General features: G+C 45.4%; 1 protein-coding gene and 1 long non-coding RNA gene across 2 annotated transcripts in view; one reads left to right on the top strand and one right to left on the bottom strand.

The window, feature by feature from the left end:
* Positions 1-25,345, bottom strand: part of ace (angiotensin I converting enzyme (peptidyl-dipeptidase A) 1) — a 112,671-nt gene extending 87,326 nt beyond the window's left edge. The window contains exon 1 of the mRNA XM_043675375.1: positions 24,779-25,345. Within this exon, the coding sequence (XP_043531310.1) occupies positions 24,779-25,000 (222 nt within the window). The 5' untranslated portion in view covers positions 25,001-25,345. The remainder of the gene's footprint in view (positions 1-24,778) is intronic.
* LOC122540047 overlaps positions 24,478-25,979 on the top strand; it is a 23,917-nt gene continuing 22,415 nt past the window's right edge. The window contains exon 1 of the long non-coding RNA XR_006309232.1: positions 24,478-24,686. This is a non-coding gene — a long non-coding RNA (uncharacterized LOC122540047). The remainder of the gene's footprint in view (positions 24,687-25,979) is intronic.

Here is a 25,979-nt window from a genome sequence, read left to right as displayed (position 1 = left end):
TATCCCTGGTGGTGGGGTCTGTTTGGAGGTGGCGGAAATGACGGCGGCTGATAGGTTGTACATGGAGGTTGGTGGGGTGGTAGGTGAGGACCAGTGAGGTCCTGTCCTGGGGGCAATGGGAGGGGCGGGGTTCAAGGGCAGAGGAGCGGGAAGTGGAGGAGATGTGGTGGAGAGCATTGTTGACCATGTCTGAGGGGAAATTGCGGTCTTTGAAGAAGAAGGCCATCTGGGTTGTTCAGTATTGGAATTGGTCCTCCTGGGATGAGATGTGGTGGAGGCGAAGGAATTGGGAATATGGGATGGCGTTTTTACAGGGGGCAGGGTGGGAGGAGGTGTAATGTAGGTAGCTGTGGGAGTCGGTCGGTTTATAGTAAATGTCTGTGTTGAGTCGGTCGATAGAAATGGAGAGGTCTTGGAAGGGGAGGGAGGAGTCTGAGACGGTCCAGGTATATTTGAGGTCGGGATGGAACCATAGAGTCAAACAGTCATACAGCACAGAAACAGGCCCTTCGGTCCAACCCGTCTCCACCGACCAGGTCTCCCAAACTAAGCCAATCCCATTTGCCTGCATTTGGCCCATATCCCTCCAAACATATCCTATCTATGGCCAAATGCCTTTCAATGTTGTAGCTGTACCAGCATCTATTACTTCCTCTGGCATCTCATTCCAACACACGCACAACTCTCTGTGTGACAAAGGCTGCCCATCAGCTCCCTTTTAAATCTTTCTCCTCTCACCTTAAAATTATTTCCTCAGGTTTGAACTGCCTTAGGGAAAAAGACCTTTGCTAACCATCTTATCCATGTCCCTCATGATCCTATAAACCTCTATTAGGTCATCCTCAACCTCTTATGCTACAGTGAAAAAATGTCCCAGCCTATCCAACCTCTCTTATACATCAAATCCTCCAGTCACGGCAACACCCTTGCAAATCTTTCCAGCATCTTCTCCAGTTTAATAATATCCTTCCTATAGCAGAGTAACCAGAATAATACACAGCATTCCAGCAGTGGCCTAACCAAGGTCCTGTACATTGCAACATGACGTCCCAACTCTGAGACTCAATGGTATGAGCAATGAAGGCAAACATGCCAAACCTTCTTCACCTGTGACCCAACTTTCAAGGAACTATGTAGCTGAACCCCTTAGGTCTCTCTCTGTTTGATAACATGCCCCGGGGCCTCACCGTCAACTGTGTACATCCTGCTCTTGGTTATCTTGGCAAAATGTAACACCGCACATTTATCTAAATTAAACTCCACCTGCCACTCCTCGACCCATTGGCCCAATTGTTCAAGGTCACTTTATAATCTTAGATAACTTTCTTCACTGTCTACTATGCCACCAATTTTGGTGTTATCTGAAAACGTACTAACCATGACTCCTATGTACTCATCCAGATCGCTTATATTGATGACAGACAAAGTGGACCCAGCTCTGATTCCTGTGGAACACTGCTTATCACAGGCCTCGTCTGAAAAACAACCCTCCCCCACCACCCTCTGTCTCCTAGCTTCAAGCTCATTTTATGTCTCTTTGATAAACTCTCCCTGAATCCCATGCGACCTAACTTTACTAACCAGTCTACCATGCAGAACCGTGAGAAAAGCCTTACTAAAGTCCATATAGACAGTATCTACCACCCTACCCTCATCTATCTTCTTGATCACATTCTCAAAAAGCTCAATCAAATTTGTGAGACACAAACATCCATGTACTTCTCGATTATATAGGCAGCATGATGGAAGGTGTGATTGGGGAAGGGTTGGGGAGCTGCTGCAATGCCACTGTGTGTCTGACAGAGAGGTGAATGTTTAAGCTGGTGGATTGGATTCCACATGGAAGGCTGCTTTATCCATGTGTTGCCGGAGCTTTGGGGGCTGGGATGGTGCATTGTCTGGGTTTTTGGATGTGACTGGTGTTTTGTAACATTACTCAGACACTAGACTAAACTTTAACATTTCTTTAAAAAAAAAACGTTCCTAAAGCAGAGGTGATGGTGCATTGGCATTGTCACTGGTCTAATTATTCAGGCAATCCCTGTGGGAACCAGGTTTGAATCCCATCACAGAAGATGATGGAATTTGAATTCAATAAAAGTCTGCAAATAAAAATCTAATGATGACATGAAATGGCTGTTGATTGTTATCCAATAAGAAGCTTAACACTGTCCAGAAGAAATCAACACGCTTGACTGGTACCTCATCCAGAAACATTCATACCCTCCATCACTGGAGCTCAGTAGCAGCAGTGCTTACTCCTTCCAAGATGCACTGTAGAAATTCACCAAAGATCCTTAGACAGCACCTTCCAAACCCATGACTACTGCCAGCTGGAAGGACCAGGGCAGTATATACATAGGAATCCCTGTAGGTTCCTGTCCAAGGCACTCACCATTCTGACTTGGGAATATATCGCCATTCCTTCAGTGTTTCTGGGTCAAATTCCTGAAATCCCCTCCCAAGTCATTGTGGGTCTGCAGCACATGGACTGCAGTGGTTCAAGAAGGCAGCTCACCCCCACCTTCTCAAGGGAAACGAGGGATGGGGAACCAACATTCGCCCAGCCAAAGCCCACATCCCACAGTGAATACAGACAATTGTCCAATGTCTGCAAATCAGAGTTGGAGAAAAGGGGGAGTTTTGCAGGGGGCATGAAGATTGACTCTCAGATATCATAGGTTCCTTGGCAACTCTCCTCCAGTTCCACACATTTGAACTTCCACAGGGCTCCCAATTGCATGTTCATTGATACATCTGATTTCTGATGAATGGGATTATTTACAATGGCCCAAGTCTTCCAAAAACAGCTATCATTACTGGATTGTTGTTCCTGTACCTATTTTCTTACTCTGTGTCTACACTCTGCTTCTTTGGGCCTGGGTTTAGATGCCAGAGGCCTCACATGTGTGGAGCGAAACCCTTGTAATGTAGGATCACGGGGCGAAGCCAAATCTCACCCCATTTTTACAGCACTAACTGCTCTATTTCAGGAATTAAGTAACTTTACAGCTCCCAAATCCTCAGTGAATAGAGACAGAGTAAGATAAGTGGGTGAAGGGATAGACTTAATCAGATGGTAACTGGGGTGGTGTGGTCAAGGGAAGGGTTATCTGAATGTGACGGGGATGCTGTCAGGGGTTGAATTTCTGCAGTGCACCTTGTATCCCTGATAACCTTTTACCCCTTTGTTTAATAAGATTCTGTCCACCTCTACCTTAAATATTTAAAGATTTTGCTTCTACCATCTTTTCAGGAAGGGAGTTCTGAAGACTCATGAAGATCTGAGGGACAAAATGATTGCCTCATCTGAGTTTCAAGTGGGCCAGCCCTGATTTTTAACCAGTGACTCCTTGTTCTAGATTCTCCCACAAGAGGAATTATCCCTTCCCCCATTCCAGCCTGTCAAGACTTGGCAGGATCTTTTGTGTTTCAACCAACTCATTTCTTATTTTTTTCTAAACTCCAGCGGATCCTGGTCTGTCCAACCTTTCCTCGTAAGACAACCCTCCCATTCCTGGTATTAATCTAGTGAACTTGCTTTGAACTGTCTCTAGCATTTACATCCTGCCTTCATTAAGGTGATTATTAATGTACACGGTACTCTGTATAACAAAAGCATTTTCCCCATGATAAATGATAATATTCTATTAGCTTCCCAATTACTTGCTCTACTTGTATACTAACCTTTTGCAATAGATGCACCAAGACATTTTGAGGTCCCTTTGTGTCTCAGTGCGATCTCTCACCGTTCAAATAATATGCTTTTTTTTATTCTTCCACCAAAATGGACAATTTCACACTTTCCCATATAGTACTCCATTTCTCACATCTTTGTCTACTCAAATGACCTTTCCACACCTCTCCATAGCCTCTTTCTGTCCTCTTCACAATTTACATTCCGACTTTCAAGTTATCCTTCTGGCTTTGTGTTTCATGTGCTTCATAGCAACTACCTTCTAAAATGCAGACATGTTACCACAGAGGCTGCACAACTATGGTAAGCCACATGTGTACAACGTACAAACACATTTTTCCAAACAGGCCTAAGCATCTGAAAGTACAAATCCCAATAATGGACTGATTAAAATTGGGAATTGACGTGAAGCCAAAATGGATTGAATAGTTTTCTCAGTGGGTTGTGGGGCTGAAGGAGATGGAGGCAGGGTGGAGTGAGACTTTGGAGAGGCATAAAAACATGAATGAGAATTTTAAACATCGAGGCTTTGCTTAGGTCGGACACAGTTTGGGTCAGTGAGCACAAGGTGTTGCAGGAACAGGAATTGATGCAAGTTAAGATCCAAACCTTTAGATAACCTGAAGTTGATGGATTAAGATGGGACAACCATTGTGCATGCAGCAAAGCTTGAGGTACTAAAGGGCTTGAGGTACTAAAGGGCTTGATGAAGCTTTTGATCAACTGATGGGTTGAAGCTATTCAGTGGAGTCGGGAAATGAAATGGACAGTCCGAGCCGATCACTGGGTTGAGGAGAACATAAAAGGAGCAAACTGGTTTTATTTCAGCTCGTTACCTGAGAACAGGATGATGTTGGGAATATAGCCTGGAGTGGGAACTGAAGGCAAGAGCTTTAGTTTCCCCAGTATTTAATCAGAGAAAATTTCTGTTCATTTAGTATGGATGTTGAACACAATGTTTGACAGCTTAGAGACAATGGAGGGACAGAGGAAGGCACTGAGGTGTAGCTGGTGTCATTAGCATTGATATGAAAACTAACGCTATGCTTTTAGCTATGTTGCTGAGAGGCAGACGGCAGATTATAAATAGGAGAAGCTGAAGATAAATCCTGAGGGATCCTAGAGGCAACAATATGGGACTAGGAAGAGAAACCATTGCAGGAGATTCTTTGGATATGAATAGAACAGTAGAGTCAAAGAGTCATAGAGATGTACAGCACGGAAACAAACCCTCGGTCCAACTTGTCCATGCCAACCAGATATCCTAAATTAATCTAGTCCCATTTGCCAGCACTTGGCCCATATCCCTCTAAACCCTTCCTATTCATGTACCCATCCAAATGCTTTTTAAATGTTGTAATTGTACCAGCCTCCACCACATTCTCTGGCAGCTCGTTCCGTACACGCACCATCCTCTGCGTGAAAAAGTTGTCCCTCAGGTCCCTTTTAAATCTTTCCCCTCTCACCCTAAATCCATGCCATGTCGTTTTGGACTCCACTACCCTAGGAAAAAGACCTTGGCAATTCATCCTATCCATGCCCCTCATGATTTTATAAACTTCGAGAGGTCACCCCTCAGCCTCCAACACTCCAGGGAAAACAGTCCCAGCCTATTCAACCTCTTCCTATAGTTCAAACTCTCCAACCCTGGCAACATCCTGGTAAATCTTTTCTGAACTCTTTCAAGTTTCACAACATCCTTCATATAGGAGGGAGACCAGAATTGCACACAATATTCCAACAGTGGCCTAACCAATGTCCTGTACAGCTGCAACATGACCTCCCAACTGCTGTACTCAATACTCTGACCAATAAAGAAAAGCATACCAAACGCCTTCTTCACTATCCTATCTACCTGTGACTCTACTTTCAAGGAGCTATGAAGCTGCACTCCAAGGTCTCTTTGTTCTGCAGCACGCCCTAAGATCTTACCATAGGTTCTGCCCTGATTTGCCTTTCCAAAATACAGCACCTAATGTCTATCTAAATTAAACTCCATCTGCCACTCCTCAGCCCATTGACTCATCTGACTGTTGTAACCTGAGATAACCGTCTTTGCTGTCCACTACACCTCCAATTTTGGTGTCATTTGCAAACTTACTAACCATATCTCCTATGTTCATTTAACAGAATAGTAATTTATTGTTGCTTGTATTTTTTCAAAAAGATACAGTGAAAAGTGTTTAAATCGCCATTCTCCAGCACCTCTATTAATAACAGACATCATATATATTGAAAAAATTAAATTAAGACAAAATTCATTTTCAAGAAAAAGACAGGACCCACATTCTGCACCGCTGAAGAATCAGACATAACATCCACCATTACACCCACCCACCTCATTGCCAAGCCTGCCGCTAATCCGGGCCATTGGAATCCTGGGTAGACCCATCACGTCGCTGAAGCTGCTGAGGATGACCTACCAGGACACGGCTGCGATGGCAGTGAGGAACAGACCATACCACATCCACTGCTGTCGCCTTCATTGGGAATTGAGAATCTATCTACCTCTCTCTTCAAAATATTTACAGATTCTGCATCCACTATCTTTTTGAGGAAGGGAATTCCAAAGATTCACAAATGGAAAACATGCTTCCTCATGGATGGCACGGTGGCTCAGTGGTTAGCACTGCTGCCTCACAGCACTAAGGTCCTAGGTTCAATTCCAGCCTCGGGTGACTGTCTGTGTGGAGTTTGCACATTCTCCCCAAGTCTGTGTGGGCTTCATCCAAAGATGTGCAGGGCAGGTGAATTGGCCATGCTAAATTGCCGCTAGTGTTAGGTGCATTAGTCAGAGGGAGATGGGTCTGGGTGGGCTACTCTTTGGAGGGTCAGTGTGGGCTGAAGGGCCTGTTTCCACATTGTAGATAATCTAATTGCTGTTTTAATGGGTGTCCCCTTATTTTTAAATTATGATGCCTGCTTTTAGATTTTCCCAGGAGAGGAAATATACTATCAACATCCACCCAGTCAAGTCTCCTCAGAATCTTAAATGATTTAATTCAGTCATCACTAATTCCAGAGGATATATGCCTAGTCTGTCTAGCATTTCCTCATAAAACAATCTGCTCATTCCAGGGATTAGAAAGCTGCAAACATTTGTGCAATTGCTTCCAACATGTTAACATCCTTCCATACTGTTGACAGTATTCCGAATGCAGTCTTACAAATGCCTTGTATAATAGAAGCATATGCTCTCGGTTCTTGCATTCAAATCCCTTTGCAATAAAACATAACATTCCATTTGCTTTCCTGATTACTTGCTGCAGCTGTATGTTAATCTTCATGCACTAGGACACTCAGATCTCTCAAAGCTCTACGACCTCATTGTGTTTACATAATATGCTTCTTTATTTTTCTTTCTGTCAAAATGGAAACTTCTTACCTTTCCACATTGCACTCCATTTGCTTGACCTTTCTCACTCCTTTAATCTAACCTGATGTCCTTTTTACACTCACTTTTCTACCCAGCTTTATATTATCAGCAAATGTAGCAACCATCGCTTCATTCCTTTAATCTAAATCACCACGACTGGACTTATTGGAGACTATCATAAATGTATGGCCTCTGGTGATGCTCTTTCATAGAATGCTTACAGTGTGGAAGCAGGCCATTCGGCCCATTGAGCCCAAACTACAACCCAGACCCACCCCCCCTACCCTATCCCTATATCTCTGCATTTCCAAGATTTCTCCACCTAACCTACACACCCCTGAACACTGTGAGCAATTTCCCATCGCCAATCTATCTAATCTGCACATCTTTGGGCTATGGGAGGAAACCGGAGCACCCGGAGGGAACCCACGCAGACACGGGGAGAATGTGCAGACTCCACACAGTCAGTGACCCACCCCCCCTACCCTATCCCTATATCTCTGCATTTCCAAGATTTCTCCACCTAACCTACACACCCCTGAACACTGTGAGCAATTTCCCATCGCCAATCTACCTAATCTGCACATCTTTGGAGTGTGGGAGGAAACCGGAGCACCCGGAGGGAACCCACGCAGACACGGGGTGAATGTGCAGACTCCACACAGTCAGTCGCCCAAGGCTGAAATCGAACCTGGGTCCATGGCACTGTGAGGCAGCAGTGCTAACCACTGAGCCCCTGCAATAGAAAATATTCCCTCTGGAAAACTTTTCATGGCTTTAAAGACCACTGTTAGATCTCCACAAACCTTTGTTCAAGAGCAAAGATAGTTAAGTCTGTCAATTCTTATTAGATATGCATACTCATGCAATTCTGGAATCATTCTTTCCAATCTTCTGTTTTCCTTCTCTGTGCCCTTATCCATTTTACATAATGTGTCTGCCATACTTGCACAGGATAATCTAAATGGGGTCTAACTAATGTTCAATCCAGGTTTAGTGTCAGGATCCCACACGATGGTATTATTGAATGTCAGATCTCAGACCGATACCTGACTTGTGAGACCATAATTTGTTTTGGTTTGTTTTTAATGAAGTGATCTCTCACTGAAAAATAACTAATCTGCAGATTTTGCTTTCATAATAAAACATTTTATTAACAAAAGAAATAAATGAAAAAAAAAAGCAATCATCACTTATAATTAATCCCCAAACACTTATTTGTAAAAAAAAACACAGCTTTTGTATCCTACCCAAACACCCCGATACCATAGCCAAAGATACCACTCAAAGATACAATACCTACACCAGACTCTCAGTGTCTAACAACTCACTGCATTTAACTTACTTGTGATAACTAGAATAGCAGATAGTTTCTTCCTAGAGCTCGTCATACACTCGAACCTGAATTTGCTGCCCTTTCAGTAGCCTCTTGAGAGTTTTATTCAAACATTTCTGGTCTCAAACTATCAGCAATTCTTTATTCTAAGCTCATCAAATTTTACTCTTGCCGTTTCCTCTCAGAAGCAATAATGAATCGTTTCTCACCCAAACAATTTACAGCACGGTTCAAAATCCAGAGTAAAACTAAGGGCAAACTCTCTCTCAAAGCAACTGGCTGCCCTTCTAAACCATAGCAAACAAAAACTGAAATTGTGGGACAAACTCTGCAGATCACCGGACCTAAAACATTAACTTTGCTTTCTCTCCTCAGATTCTGTCAGACCTGCTGATGAGTTTTTTTCAGCAATTTCTGCTCATTTCCGATTTCCAGCATCTGCAGCTTTTGGTTTTATTTTGCTTACTTTTAACTGTACCTTGTTATAAAATCACAGAATCTCTATGAGCAGGCCATTCAGCTCATTGGGTCCATACCACCCCTCTGAAGGGAATCCCACCCAGACCTCACCCCTATAATCTTGCATTCCTCATGGCTAACCAACCTAACCGACACATCTCTGGACACTACAGACAATTAGCGTGGCCAAACCACCCTAACCTGCACATCTTTGGACTGTGGGAAGAAACTTGGAGGAAACCCACACAGAACACAGAGAGAATGTGCAAATTTCACACAGACAGTAGCCAAAGTGTGTCCCTGGTGCTGTGAGGCAGCAGTGTGAACCATTGTGCTACTGTGTTACCCCTTCTTGCTCAGTTGTAAACTCTTACTGCAATACAAATAAACTCAAATTCTAAAGCTAGGTCACAAACTGTTTAAAAATAAATCACTCTGGTCACAGAAATACTGGTTAATTATTAATTAATTACATTATTAATTCATAGAAAAATTATTAACTATTACATTATTAATAGAAAAACTCCAAATCTTTCACTAGTGCAGAATCCAAAAACCCAAACTTACAACAAATGATATTAACAATGTACATAAACAATAACTCTCCTACTTTTCAATGCTAGCCTTCTAGAAAAAATGCCTGAAGGTCGTTGGATCTTCTTGTGGCTTTATCAACCTGGCGTGCCTTTGAGTGATGTATGCATTGTCCAAGGTTCCTTTATTCCTCTACCACACCTAGACCTGCACCTTACAACTAACGAGTGACCTCCATATTCCTCTTACCAAAATGTAAAATCTGCATTGAACTCCACTTGCCAATTATTTTCCCATTCTTCAATTTATTATGCTCATAATTTGCTGTAGTCCACCTCGTTCCTCCCAGCAAAAAGAAACATTGGTGTCAATCATCAAATCAGAAATTGTGTTTGATCCCAGGGCCGAACATAAATTGTGAATAGCTGTGGTTTGGCACTGACCCTTGCAGAATCTCACTTTCAGTTACTGTGTAACTAGTCCTACCTCCCTCCTTGTCTTCTGTCTTGAAAGTTAGCAAACCATCCTGCCACTGGTCATGATGGTTTTATTCCTGAGTCTAATATGTGGGACCTTATCCTTTCAAAATCCAAATATGTAACATCTAATATATTAGCATTGCCTACTTTCCCTGTTACTGCCTGAAGAAATGTGAGGTGTGAGGTGATTCACTTTGGAAGGAGTCTCAGGAATACAGAGTACTGGGCTAATGGTAAGATTCTTGGTGATGTAGATGAGCAGAGAGATCTCAGTGTCTTTGTAGATAGATCCCTGAAAGTTGCCACCCAGGTTGATAGGGTTGTTAAGAAGGCATACAGTGTGTTAGGTTTTAATGGTAGAGGGATTGAGTTTTGGAACCATGTGGTCATGTTGCAGCTGTACAAAACTCTGGTGTGGCTGTACTTGGAGTACAGTTCTGGTCACCGCATCTTAGGAAGGATGTGGAAGATTTGGAAAGGGTTCAGAGTGAGATTTACAAGGATGTTGCCTGGTATTATGAGGGTCTTATGAGGAAAGGCTGAGGGACTTGAGGCTGTTTTCATTAGAGAGAAGAAGGTTTAGAGGTGACTTAATAAGACATACAAGATGCTCAGAGGAGTAAATAGGGTGGACAGTGAGAGCCTTTTTCCTCAGATGGTGATGGCTAGCCTGATGGGACATAGCTTCAAATTGAGGGAGGATAGACATAGGACAGATGTCAGAGGTAGTTTCTTTACTCAGAGAGTAGTAAGGATGTGGAACACACTGCCTGCAGCCATAATAGACTTGTCAACATTAAGGGTAATTAAATGGTCAGTGAATAAACATATGGATGATAATGAAATAGTGTAGGTTGGATGGGCTTCAGATTGGTCTCATAGGTCAGTGCAATATCGAGGGCTGAAGGGCCTGTACTGTGCTGTAATGTTCTAAGTTCGATGTTAAATGCAATAAGGTTTGGCAAGCAAAATTTTCCCTTTTGTCAGTTCAGGTTGTGTTTTTAATTATAGGTCCTATTCTGCCCTTCACCTCCAACAATGTTCCAAGGAGGTTAATCTGAAACTTGAGAAATGTAAAACTTGCTTTCAATTTGCACAGCTTCCTGGACTGAACACTAAGCCCAGCAATTCCAGCTCAGAAGCAGTGCCCTGTTTGTTTACCAACAGCTGGGGGTTGGAAGTCGTGTTGTCTCTTGTTCCATTGCCACAAATGCTTCCATTGCATTATCGGCACCTGCCACTTAATCGCAGCCACCTTTGATCAGATCACAGAATGTTCTCTTCTTGTGCTTGCTGTAGCTGAGCTGGTAGCACTCCATGTGGGTCGGAATGTCATGGATTCAAAGCTCACTTCTGGGGCTTGAGCACAAAATCGAGAGAAATGGTACTGGGAGAATGTGGTACAGTTGGAAGTGCAGTCTTTCAGGTGAGATGTTACACTGAGTTTCCACCTGGGCTCTCAGTTGGCTGAAACAGGGCCATGACATTAGCTTCAACTGTGCCCGAGTTGGATCTTGAAATCTGATTAACTTCCATGCACAAATTATAAAAACAAAACTAATTCACATCCAAAGGGGATCGAATCCACAATCTAATTTGATAGCATAATCTTCACATACATAATTCAAATCGCTTTAAATGTTAAGTCCACAATCAAAACCAATGAGTACACACCTCTCCAAGTAATTGTTGAAGAGCATCTAGAACAAATGCAAATGCTAAATGAAAATTCAAAACACAAGATTACAATTCAGCTTCTGGGTCATGACCAGGCTCCAAATAAAAAAAACACATAAAAGTATAATTTATCCAGTCAATACCTTATGGAGCTATAAAAAGTCTCGTACAGAAAACAGCAAGAAACATAAACCAGACAGAAACATAGAAATATGACTCAGCTTGGCGCAGGTAAATGAGAATGGGGGCGAAAGTGAGGACCGCAGATACTGGAGATTAGAGTCAAGATTAGAGTGGTGCTGGAAAAGCACAGCAGGTCAGGCAGCATCCGAAGAGCAGGAAAATCGACGTTTTGAGCAAAAGCCCTTCATCAGGAATCAGATAAGAATGGAACCAGGTGACCCACTCAGCTGGATAATGGTGGAGAGGGCCTGGGGAGGATGGTGAAGCCGGTGAAAGGCTGAAGGCAGGTTTGGAGAAATTAGAAGGGCACATTTACCTTTGTCACATAGAATGTCACGGCTGACACGACAGAGTTCCAGTTCAGTTCAGTAACAAAGTTTTAAACCTAATCTGCATGAATCATGGAAGTTAAGGAAAAGTGGGTGCTGATTTGAGACGTGGACCCTGGAGAGGAATGGTAGGTTGAAAACAGGATGGTAGTTTGCAAAGGTGAACCGATCAAGAGTTTTATTCTCTGAGAAGGGTCTGATGATGAAAGATTTCAAGGTGTGAGGGGCAACACCTGAACAGTGTGAACCAACTCACCTACTGCACCAGGTTCTCTCTAAGCTGTGCCATCACACTGATCCCAGTAAATTAATGTGCACTCAGATGTGCAAAATAACATAAAGATCTTTTCTTCCTTAATTCTCTCATGAGATATGAGTAGTACTGACAGGGCCAGTATTTATTCTCCATCCCCAAGTGCCCTTGAATTAAACAGCTTGTTTGACCATTTCAAAGGCAGTTACTGGAGGATTGCTATGGATCTGAAGTTACTGGAGTTACCAGACCAGGTAAGGATGGTAGATTTCCTTCCCTTAAGGAAATCTACCGATAGGATTTACAACAAACAATGATGGATTTCACAGTCATTGTCACTGAGTCCAGCTTTATATTCCAGACTTGAGCTGACTGAATTTAAATCGCACCATTTGCCCTGGTGGGGACTGAACCATGTCCCCAGTGCCTAAACCTGAACCTAGACCAGTGCCTGAACCATGTCTCCAGTGCCTAGACCTCTAGACCACTAATCCAGTGATACTCTGTACTTAAAGAAATCATATGAACACTCCAAAAAACCAAGCAGCAAACTGAACTGCTAACCCTCCAACCTCTCCTCGTTCCTATTCACTGTGAAATAGTTTGCACTGTTCAGGTGTTGCCCCTCACACCTTGAAATCTCTCATCATCAGACCCTTCTCAGAGAATAAAACTCTTGATCGGTTCACCTTTGCAAACCTTTCAATGGGAGATAGGAGAAGAACAATAAAGAGATCCAATTTCAGGATCTTGGGCACAGAGTTACCCTGAAACAAGTCCAATGGAAAGGAGAGTTGCCAATAGTGGTGACCAATTGGATGGTCTCGATCTTTGTGACAGGCAAGTCAATGAGAAAATTCTCTGATGATTTTGCCTTAAGAGTATGTGCTAGACTCTTCACCGTGTTCAGCACCATCCTGAAAGGAAGGGCTTGTGCAAGGCACCTCCCAGAGTTGGATGATCAATGTGATGACCTGACAGAGGAGCATCAGCTACTTCAGGAAGACAACAGAAAGATTTTCATTTGTGTGGCACCTTTCATGATCAAAGTGCTTTACAGGCAATTGGGAATCCAGTTAATGCCTGAACCAAAGGATGGCTCCTCCAACAATACAGTGCTCCCACAATACTGCACTGGAGGGTTATCCTTGACTTTTGTGCTCAGGCTCTGGGTGAGTCTCAAAACTGTAACCCTCTGATTCTGAGGACAAAGAGAAAGGGTTGGAAGGACAAGGTGGTATCCTTCCTGGGGTTAAAGGGCAATGCAAACCCTCTGGTCATCTTCTCCCAGAAGCTCTGGTGCTGGCTCTGAGAACCTGCAAGTTCCCTTCCTTAATTTCTTCAACAGTGTGTCAGCAAACATTGTGCTCAACATCCAATACATTATTTGCACTGTGAACATTGCAGAGTCTGCTTTAACATCTCCAGGCAAATTCAAATAGTAACCCGTAGCCAGAACCAGACAATCGATAAAATCCAGATTCTCAATCAGGCTAGGCTCAGCTCCTCAGGCCTCATTCAGCACTTTGTCCATAATAACACAAAACAAATACACAAGCAGAATCTGAGCAATCTTCAATAGAGTAAGTAACAATGTTCAACCCAATGATCAGCTCCGGTCATATACTCACGCCATTGCTAAGACTGTCCTTTTCAATCTCTGTAATATCACCAAACTGCAGCAAAACCACAACCCAGTTGCTGATCAAAATCTTCACCCTTGCCTTTGGTACCTCCCTAGCTGGTCAACACATCCCAATCCATTAACTTCAGATCACTCAGTGTTGAAATATCACACTGTTGCTCTTTCTCTTAATATTAGATGCTGAGTGTGCTCCAGGGATACATAAATCCTGACAGTAACACTGATTATCAGTCACTAAGGCATTTAGTTGATACTCAACAATTCCTCTGTGTATAAATGAGCAAAAAGCCACTATTTCGTCAAGGTATTTTCATAGAATTAAAGAGTCACGGAAATGTGCAGATTGTGCCCCATCCCACTACCCTCTGTAACTGAAGAATCTGCTTACTGAGTTCCAGCCCGTACCCCAGTCAGTGCATCATATTTTTTCCAGGTCTTGTAAAGACTTTTAGAATTAGCTTTATTGTGACATACACACAAATGAGTACTGTGAATAATTTACAAGTTGCCACTTATGGCAGCACCTTAGGTACCAATGTACAGATTCTTAAGTATAAACTATTAGGAAACAAAAAGAAAAAAAAAGAAAAAAATACAGCAATAAACTAGAAATTCAGAGAAATAAGAGTTCAGAACAGCAGCGAAGCAAACGCAGACCGCACTGGGCGTCATCTCGAGGCCGGGAGTTAGAGACCACACTGAGGCCAGGAGATAGAGACCACATTGAGGCCAGGAGATAGAGACCACATTGAGGCCAGGAGTTAGAGACCACACTGAGGCCGGGAGTTAGAGACCACACTGAGACCGGGAATTAGAGAACACACTGAGGCCGGGAGTTAGAGACCACACTGAGGCCGGGAGTTAGAGACCACACTGAGGCCGGGAGTTAGAGACCACACTGAGGCCGGGATTAGAGACCACACACTGAGACACCCCCACACACCACACTGAGGCCGGGAGTTAGAGACCACACTGAGGCCGGGATTAGAGACCACACTGAGGCCAGGAGTTAGAGACCACACTGAGGCCGGGAGTTAGAGGCCAAACTGAGGCCGGGAGTTAGAGACCACACTGAGACCGGGATTAGAGACCACACTGAGGCCAGGAGTTAGAGACTACACTGAGGCCGGGAGTTAGAGACCACACTGAGGCCGGGAATTAGAGAACACACTGGGGCCGGGAGTTAAGAGACCACACTGAGGCCAGGAGTCTGGGTCCGCACTGAGGCCGGGAGTCTGGGTCCACATTGAGGCTGGGAGCCTGGGTCCACACTGAGGCCGGGAGTCTGTGTCCACACTGAGGCCAGAAGTCTGTGTCCACACTGAGGCCAGGAGTCTGGGTCCGCACTGAGGCCAGGAGCCTGGGTCCACACTGAGGCCGGTTGTCTGTGTCCACACTGAGGCCGGGTGTCTGTGTCCACACTGAGGCCGGGAGTCTGGGTCCGCACTGAGGCCGGGAGTCTGGGTCCACACTGAGGCTGGGTGTCTGGGTCCACACTGAGGCCGGGTGTCTGGGTCCACACTGAGGCCGGGTGTCTGTGTCCACACTGAGGCCAGGAGTCTGGGTCCACGCTGAGGCCGGGAGCCTGGGTCCACACTGAGGCCAGGAGTCTGTGTCCACACTGAGGCCAGGAGCCTGTGTCCACGCTGAGGCTGGGAGTTTGGGTCCACACTGAGGCCGGGAGTCTGGGTCCACACTGAGGCCGGGAGTCTGGGTCCACGCTGAGGCCGGGAGTCTGGGTCCACGCTGAGGCTGGGATTTTGAGTCCATGCTGAGGCCGGGTGTCTGCGCTGACTTTCATCCCAGCTTTAGCGACAGTGCTGCCCGAGGACAGAAGGTAAAAAGAAGGGGAATGAAATGGACAGATTGAACGAGTTCTGGCTATGGAAACGTACTCTGCCACCATCTTGGACTGCAGCCAAGTAATTTTCCAGTCATTCCTGTATTTTCACAGCAAAATTTGCGATTCATCTTCTATTCTGAGTTCACACACCAGCCCTTTGTATTTAAATACCTAATGCTGGAGATAAAGTTCCACACTGCCCTGAAACAATGTCAACATTATTGGACTATAAGGTTATGGTTCTGATGGGGTTAATGTGCAAGGCACATCAACTCCACTCATTCCACTGATTAGACACAGTCTGTGGGCGGAGTCAAGGAGTTTAGTATTTAGTTGAACAATTGATTCTGTCCCAGCTTCTTATTGCCCCAGTAACGACACCAGCCAAATATATTTATACATACTGCTACCATACAATTAATCTTCTTGGTACCTAAGAACAGGGCTTCTTCTATGGTTGTTATACAACAGGTATCCTTGACCAATAATCACTAGGTAGGCCTAAAGGTTGGTGACTGTCTTAAACAATCCTTCCCAAATTCTACCTACTGGTAGAGATGGAAATTGCCATAAAATGCCAGGAACATTCTCTGGAATAATGCCATAATATTGACATGGCAACAACTCATTTGGCCAGTGAGTCTGTGTCCGAACTTACCTTGCTAATGTGCAAACCTTTCTAAGTTTCTAACTTTTATAACTCCTCTGGTTCCAATATCCCACCAACTCCACCTCGAATCCACCTTTGTACAATTTAATACAGAGTTTTAAATTGTTTCTGCCTCAGTTGCTTACCCTGAAAGGGAACTGCATAGCCTGACTATGCTCCCTCTGCTCCCATCGAACTTATATCATTCCTCTGGTCTCTCCTTCAGGGCCTTTAATGTTTAGAAACAATCCATCTTTGTCCACCTTGTCCCCTTCTTTCCCGGTTTTAATCACTTCCATTATATTATTTGGTGAGTTGCATTGTTCTATTGGTAAGTGAAATGTTTCTGAATTGTTTTGCATGTACTTGGACAGGCCCCAAGTGAATATGGGTTGTCACCTCTTTAAATTCATAACATCCTTCCCATAGCGTGGAGCCTCACACTACATTGGCCCTCTAACTGAGGAGTTATTAAAATATCAGCTGATCATCATCTCTTAGGCTCCCACAGAAGAATTCCTTCCACTTCCTCAGCTACTTCATAGTCTCTGGGCTCACCAGGTAAACAGGAGCAGAAAAGAAAAGGTTAAAAATCACACAACACCAGGTTAGAGTCCAACAGGTTTAATTGGAAGCACACTAGCTTTCGGAGTGACGCTCCTTCATCAGGTGATAGAAAAGAAAAAGGAATTCTCAGATACATGTCAACCTGACACACGTGTTGCCACGTGTGTTCCTGGAGAGATTGGTGGAAGCTATCTCATTGAAGATTCTTCCCACATTGCAGCAGCTGTTTAAGATCTGATAGTGCTGGTAAACCTCCTGGTGAAATTAGTTGAGAGTCTGTTGCTGGAAAAGAACAGCAGGTCAGGCAGCATCCAAGGAGCAGGGGAATTGACGTTTCAGGCCGGGGCCCTTCATCATTCCTGCTCCTCCCAAATCTGATCTCCAGCATCTGAAAACCTCCCTGTCTCCTCCTGGTGAAATTATCCTGGCGATTACAGTGCTCATTAAACGCTCACACAAATTCAGAGAATCCCATGCACATTGACTCACCATCTCTGATTCATTCATTCTTGCCACCGAACTTCCAATGATTGCCTCTCAGTCAACATCTCTCACTCATTCAATGATTTGCACCCTACCTTTCTCTTCCAGTGACCCTCCAATTTCTGAATTCTGAACTGATTCATCTCTCTCTTTCTTCAATCATATTACGGTTTTGTCTCAGTCAGTTGAATGCCCAGCCCATTAACAGGAATGCTGTCAGACAGCCTACTTACCCAAGGACAGTTGAGGGCTAAGGGCATTGTGGGTTGACCTACAGCACATGGACTGCAGCAGTTCAAGAAGGCAGCTCACCCCCACCTTCTCAAGGGCAACTAGGGACGGGCAATAAACGCTGGCCCAGCCAGCGATGCTCACATTCCACAAGAGAACAAAAAAGAAACTCCTGCCTTGGAAATATATCATTTTTCCCTCAGTGTTTCTGGGTCAAAGTCCTGGAAATCCTTCCCAAATACTGAGTGGGTTTCCCCATTCTCCAAAGACTGCAGCAGTTCAAGTAAACTGTTTACATCCCCCCAGCTTCTCACCGGTAACTAAAAATAAACCCAAAAAATCAAAGCAACCCTGAAATCAGAGCCCGATCAATTTCAGGGGAGAACAGGTTTGATGAGTTTACTAATGCAGTGTGAAATATTTCCTCTCTTATTCAGCAAAGGGGCTTTTCAGTAAGAGAAACTTCACTTATTCCTCACTCAGTTTAAATTCAGCATTATTCAGTGTCCTTATGGGCTGAGTAGGAGCATTGAGATGGACAGCTTGGATTCAGTGATAAAAATGTGAACCTTCTACTAAACTAATGGACAAAAGAATGTCAATGTGAATGGTTGCACAAAGTGTTTTGGAGTAGACTTCATTTCATGGTCTCGGTCTCAGTCCGGATATGAATGACTCCGAATTGGGTTTGATAACATTCTGTTGAACTAGCAGCTCAATCACGTCTCATCCTCTCCCACGAAAATTTGACCAGACACTTTGTGGCCTGGGAAGTGGGCATTGCTGAAATAGACACAATCTGTGGTAAGACAGCTTGCCCCTAGTACAATTGCTCAGCCAGGGCTTTTTGGATCAGCTTGCTGCTTATCTGAACGATTGAAGGCTCTCAAACGCAGGATATTTTTGAAGAACTGGTGTCAGTTTACAGATGGTGCGGTGATTTCGCCCTCACCATCTCTCTGTGACTGTCTGTGTGGAGTCTGCACATTCTCCCCGTGTCTGCGTGGGTTTCCTCCGGGTGCTCTGGTTTCCCCCCACAGTCCAAAAATGTGCAGGTCAGGTGAATGGGCCATGCTAAATTGCCTATAGGTTAGGTGCATTAGTCAGAAGGAAATGGATCTGGGTGGGTTACTCTTCAGAGGGTTGGTGTGGACTTGTTGGGCCGAAGGGCCTGTTTCGACACTGTAGGGAATCTAAGTTAAATCTAAATTAATATGTCCCCCCCCACCGTTGTGAGGAGGCTGTCAGCTTAAACAGCGCATTACCATGGAAACTGGATGAGGGAGGCCTACTCGAGGTGTGGCGGCCTGAGGAAAGGTCCATGGGTAAGGAAAGCATCACTCCCTTCACCCCAGACTAGGCTCACAATGATCTCCTCAAAGGACATTCCCTTCTCACCTTCAGCATTCCCCATGTTACCTGGCAGCTGAATATCTCCTTGTGGGAGAATTGCCAGGGCTTCAAAGCTGCTGACTGGGCGTAAAGTACCAGAGGTGCCTGTGCTGTCAATTAGACCACCGTGTTAAATTCCAGAGATTTCATGGTGGTTAGATACACTTGACATTTCTAGTTAGAGTTATATTTCCTCCACACACGGCTACTCCTCAATTAACATAGAACCATTACCTGTTCTCTCGTCCCATTTGGTTTCAGGCCTCCCTCCCAGACACAACAAGAGGGTAACAAAACAGGCCCAGAGGTAGTTGGTCAATAGACTACCTGTGGCAACGTTACTCAGCTGACCACACTGCCAATAAATTACTACAGATTACAGATTACATTACAGTGTGGAAACAGGCCCTTCGGCCCAACAAGTCCACACCGACCCGCCGAAGCGAACCCACCCATACCCCTACATTTACCCCTTACCTAACACTACGGGTAATTTAGCATGGCCAATTCACCTGACCCTGCACATCTTTGGACTGTGGGAGGAAACCGGAGCACCCGGAGGAAACCCACGCAGACACGGGGAGAACGTGCAAACTCCACACAGTCAGTCGCCTGAGGCGGGAATTGAACCCGGATCTCTGGCGCTGTGAGGCAACAGTGCTAACCATTGTGCCACCGTGCCGCCCACAAGTGTGGGCACAGAACCCATTTCAACCTCAATCTTCCACCACACTGTCCTGAGCACAGTGTAAAATCCTGACCCTAACTTGTTCCTCTCACTTTGTAGAAACTGCTAGACCAATTCAGTATTTTTAACATTTCCTGCTTTAATTTTGAATCTCCAACATCGGCAATATTTTGCTTTCCCACTTCAACCGAGCTGGGTTTCTGATTCTTTCCCAGTGGGAATCCCCACTGATCTCAACATTTGCCTTGACCAAGGATCAGAAAGGTCAGAGTTCACCACAGCGGTTCCATGACCAGATCCTCCTTCACCTTATCAGCTTGATTAATGACTAAATTACCTTGCATTCATATAGTAACTTTAATGTAAGACAAGAGAATTCACAGGAGTGTGATAAAACAGAGTCTGATACTGAGCCTTGGGTACGGACAAGCAATTTAATGTTTGCAAGGTAGGACTTAAAACTTACAACACAGAAATAGGCCACTTGGCCTGACATGAGTGTGGCGCTGGAAAAGCACAGCAGGTCAGGTAGCATCCGAGGAGCAGGAAAATTGTCAATTTAATGTTTGCAAGGTAGGACTTAAAACTTACAACACAGAAATAGGCCATTTGGCCTGACATGAGTGTGGTGCTGGAAAAGCACAGCAGGTCAGGTAGCATCCGAGGAGCAGGAAAATTGTCATTTCGGGGGGGAGCCCTTCATCCGACCTGAAACATCAATTTCCCTGCTCCTCGGATGCTGCCTGACCTGCTGCGCTTTTCCAGCATCACACTCTCGACTCCGATCTCCAGCATCTGCAGTCCTCACTTTCTCCCATTTGGCCTGACGTACTGGTGCTAATCCTCAAAGTCATAGAGGCAGGCAGCACAGAAACACACCCTCTGGTCCAACTAGTCTGTGCTGATCAAGTTTCTCAAACTAAACTAGTCCCAATTGCCTGCATTTGGCCCATATCTCTCGGATCCTTTCCTATTCATGTACCTGTCCAAATGTCTTTTAAATGCTGTAACCGTACCTGCATCGACCAGTTTCTCTGGCAGTTCATTCCATGTACGCACCACCCTCCGTGTGATAAAGTTGCCCCTCAGTACGCTTTTAAATCTTTCTCTGTTCACCTTAAAAATATGCCCTCCCCCAGATTTGAACACCCCCACCCTCAGGAAAATACTTTGCTATTCACCTTATCACCTATTCACCCTTGTGATTTTAGAAACCTTTAGAAGCTCAACTCCAGTGAAAAGTGTTCCAGCCTCTCCTTATAACTCGAACCTTCTAGTCCTAGCAATATCTTTTCTGAACCCTCTCCAATTTAATACCATCCTTCCAATAGCAGGGTTATCACATCTGTATATGGTACTCTAAAAGTGGCCTCACCGAAGTCCTGTACAACCTCAGCAAGAAGTCCCAGCTGCTATACCCAGTGGTCTGAGCAATGAAGGCAAATGCGCTAACCACCTTCTTTACCACCTGTCCATCCACGATGCACTTTTGAAGAACAATGTACCCCCGAGTATCTGGGTCTCTCTGTTTGATCCATCCTCCTCCCAGCCGTCTGTCTACGTATCCTTCATGTGTTTATCCAGCTACCCCATTCTGCTTCAACCACTCTGTTTGCTGGTGAGTTCCATATTCTCACCACCCCCTGAGTAATTCTCAGGTGTTGCCTCAAAGGAGCAGGGCGAGATTTGGAAAGGTGGAGACAGGTGAAGGGGGATAGGTCAGAGCTTAATCAGTGAAGGGTATGCCTGAAGTGGAGAAAATCATGGATGTGTAAGAGGTCAGAGATCTAACAAAGTTGTAATGGAGCTAATTAATTTACACAAAGTCACGAAGGAATTGTTCTTTGGACCCAGTTACACAGTCCAGGCCAACATTCTTCCCATGTACCTGATATGCAACTTACTTATCCCTGAAGTGAATAAAATTTCATTTGAATATCAATCTTCCTCCAATTTCCTGTAACGTTTATCCTACAGTTGTAATAATCTTATCAGAGAGTCATCGAGGTAGAGTTCAAGGCCTAGTCCAGAGTCCTGTTTTCCTGTTTACAGCAGTCACTACATTTTAAACAGTTGTAAATCACTTTGGGATGGTCTGAGGTTGTGAATGGTGCTATATAAATGTAACTATTTTTTCAGTGTGAAATGGGAGTCCTCGGTCATTTCCCTGTGAGACAAAAGCATTTGTTAACTCTCAGTGAAGTGAAATCTGGTGAATGGAACATTGTCATTCCCTCACTCCTACTCAGGTTCTGTCTGGCAAATCGAGCCAGATCATTTTATACCAAGATTAGAGTAGTGCTGGAAAAGCAGGTCAGGCATCATCCTGATGAAGGGTCTTTGCCCGAAACATCGATTTCCCTGCTCCTCGGATGCTGCCTGACCTGCTGTGCTTTTCCAGCACCACTCTGATCTAGACTCTGGTTTCCAGCATCTGCAGTCCTCACTTTTGCCCATTTTATACCAAGTCCTGGGTAAGTTGTGAGATGGAGGCCCAGCCTAGCTCATATTATTGTCCTGAAACAGGAGCCAAGACAAACCTTGCATCCTATTGGTCTGGACTGGCCTTCCAGAAAAGGAATCTTGCATTTACATAGCACCTTTCATGATTCCTAACCACTTCTGAGACAATGAAGTACGCTTTGATCTGCTGGAAGTTAGGGTATGCAGGAAGGAGGGAGGAGTGGCATTAGCGTATTGTCACTGACAATTCAGAACCTCAGGCTAATGCTCAAATCTGATCATGGCAGCTGGTGAAATTTACATAAACATGTGGAATGAAATGAAAGTTAGTCTCGTAGCGACCACTGTAATTGTAGTAAAAACCCACCTGCTTCACTAATGTTCTGGAAGGAAAGAAATCTACTATCCTTCTCTGGTTTGGTCAATATGTGACTCCAAACCCACAGTGCTGTCTGGTTGACACTTAACTGCTCTCTGGCCAATTAGGGTTGGGTAATAAATGATGACCTAGCCAATGAAGTCCATTTCCTCTAAATTATTTTTGAAAAGGAAGTTGTGATCAGTAAACTCCGATAACCAACAATGTGATAATGACTGGACAATCTGTTTTTGAATTGTTAATTGTGAGATACAGATTGACCAGGACCCACCGAAATGGTCCTCTGCTTCTTTAAAACAGATAAGGAACCCTCTGTTGGTCAAACATGGAAGAACAGGTATTAGGTTAATGTTCCATTCAGAACATGGCACCTCCGACAGTGCAGTACCCCCTCAGCACTGACCCTCCGACAGTGCGGCCCTCCCTCAGCACTGACCCTCCGACAGTGCAGCCCTCGCTCAGCACTGACCCTCCGACAGTGCAGTACCCCCTCAGCACTGACCCTCCGACAGTGCGGCACTCCCTCAGCACCGACCCTCCGATAGTGCAGCACTCCCTCAGCACTGACCCTCCGACAGTGCAGCACACCCTCAGCACCGATCCTCCGACAGTGCGGCACTCCCTCAGCACCGACCCTCCGACAGTGCAGCACTCCCTCAGCACTGACCCTCCGACAGTGTGGCACTCCCTCAGTCCTGCAGTGGAGTGCAGTGATGAGGGGGTGGGTACTTGGTGGGTATTTGGAATCTGCTGACTGCGAAGCCAGGAGGACACCAAGCAGCAGAAACCTCTGAGATAAAAGTTCAGCTTCCAGTTGGCTCCAATGCACAAGCTTCTCATCAGATGTGACAAAGAAGATGGCAGAGTATGTTAGGGTTAAGGGTGGAAGATGCTGTCTGCAGATCCAGCGGTGTCCTGTGCAGTCTACACCCTACAGTGAAAGCTCTTGTTAATGCTGAGCGTTGGAGGTGTTGTTTCTCTAAACCCCAGCTGCTGCCCTTGTCATTAGTTCTGAACACAATGCCTTGCTGCTCAGGCGAACTTTTTCCTTGATTACGTTTTGCAAAAGGAACTGTTGTGTGTGCAGGCTGACCTTGTGGCCCACTGTGGTAACACGGTGACCCAGTGTGAGAAACCAATGTCCCAGGGTCATTCTTATCCACCCCAAATTAAGTCTAGTTGGGTCAGCTGTCTGTTTGAACATCCTTTCCCATCTCCCCGTCATAATCTGCTGCCTGAGTTTGATTAAAATGACCTCGTGCAGTTTGATCACAGTGTGTGGTCTGGCCCTCTCTGAAACAGCACAGAGAGAGAGGGAGACCTGATTACTCAGTTACTAGCTCTGGCCCAGAGAATCTTGAGCCAGTTCCCCTTTACAGAGCGTGAGCTTCCTTCCTAATGACCAAGTGGTTCAGACATGGCCAGGGGGGATGAGAGCAGGGTGCCAGCGTGTGGACAGTGCCTGCGTGTGGCCTGGCAGTGGTAAAAGCAGCACCAGTCAGTGGCCCCCTGGGTAGGTGGTGAGTGAGACTGGTAAATGCTTCCCCACTCAGTGAGGCAGCCTCACACTGTGTCACTGCTCAGGCAAACACTTTGACCGTTTGTGTCCCCACACCACCACCAGCCCCTCTCAGAGCACCTCCCAGTCCGACCCTGGTCTCTATCCCTGACTCTCAGATTCTCCACGTTCCCCCAACCCTTTGCAGATGTAAAGCCACATGGATTACACCCCCCACCCCCCTCCCCGTCTCCTCTGAGAAATCCTTCCCAAATCTCCTTTCTCGGACTGACTGGAGACCTGGCTCCCCGGACAGTGGAACGGACGCGATCAGTGGGACTCCCTGTGGCTGAGGTAGAGCTGACGAGTGCAGCATCAGGGGCGCACTATCAACATGAAATACAAACTGGGACCTTTCTTAAATACCCACACATCCAGTGAAAGCGTGAAAGTTATCTGGCTCTGCTGTTCCAGTTGAACTGTAGCATTTTCCTGTCGCTGGTCAGTGTACGATAGATACCTAAGGTGTGTATCCAGAAGAGAAGGCAGTACCATGTGTTAAGTAGCTGATCCTACACTATTACAGCAGCTTGCTGATGAGAGAGTGAAGGTGGTACCTGTTTCTCCTGGTTGTATGCAGTCAGGTTGGTGTTGTAATTCCAGCTCGCTGAAACACTCTTGAAAAGGATGACTTCTGCCGTGTCGTTGTACTCGCTCACAAATGCCTTTGCCCCAGGTAGATCAATGCTGTGGTTGCTGGGTAGGTAGGTGGGATCCAGGGCACAGGACCCCCAGAAGAGGAGGACCAGGCTGAGGAGACAGGGCACCGCTGTTTGCATGTTGTAGTGCCTGCCCCTTTGTCAGTGTGCTCTCCAGCACCAGCCTCTTTAAATATAATCGCGTCTAGTCCAGGCTTCCCAGCTCTGATCTGCTGATAACACATAACCTGGCAGCACTCTCTAATGACAGGACGGTTCAGTATAATAAAACCTGTCCTTAGTTGTTTCCTTGTTTCACTGCACTCTGCCTTAAAGGCACCTCCCCGAGCCATCAGCCACTCCACCCAAAACAGATCGCTTCGCATCTGCCAGTGGAATCGCTCTTTCTGTGTGATATTTACAGGAGCGCTGCTATGACCAGAATCCTGCTCAATGTAACACTGCCTCTGAACGGCAGCAGAAGGAACGTGGCATGGAATTCTCTCTCTCCCTCTCTCTGTATCCACCCTCTCACACACTCTCACACTCACCCCGCGAGATAGTCTCGCAGGAGCTGAGCTCACTAATCGCCTTCCTTCACCGTTTCAGCCCCGTGCAGGCGGACATTATACTCACTGGTATGGAAACCACTCACCCCGCGAGATAGTCTCGCAGGAGCTGAGCTCACTAATCGCCTTCCTTCACCGTTTCAGCCCCGTGCAGGCGGACATTATACTCACTGGTATGGAAACCCAATGACAGCACACACACACAGACACAGAGACACACACAGACACACACATACAGACACAGACACACAGACGCACACACACAGACACAGAGACACACACAGACACACACATACAGACACAGACACACAGACGCACACACACAGACACAGAGACACACACAGACACACACATACAGACACAGACACACAGACGCACACACACAGACACAGAGACACACACAGACACACACATACAGACACAGACACACAGACGCACACACACAGACACAGAGACACACACAGACACACACATACAGACACAGACACACAGACGCACACACACAGACACAGAGACACACACAGACACACACATACAGACACAGACACACA

This window comes from Chiloscyllium plagiosum, chromosome 33 (genome assembly GCF_004010195.1).
Source record: "Chiloscyllium plagiosum isolate BGI_BamShark_2017 chromosome 33, ASM401019v2, whole genome shotgun sequence".
Classification (NCBI taxonomy): Eukaryota; Metazoa; Chordata; class Chondrichthyes; order Orectolobiformes; family Hemiscylliidae; genus Chiloscyllium; species Chiloscyllium plagiosum.
This window is presented reverse-complemented; position numbering and strand designations above follow the sequence as displayed.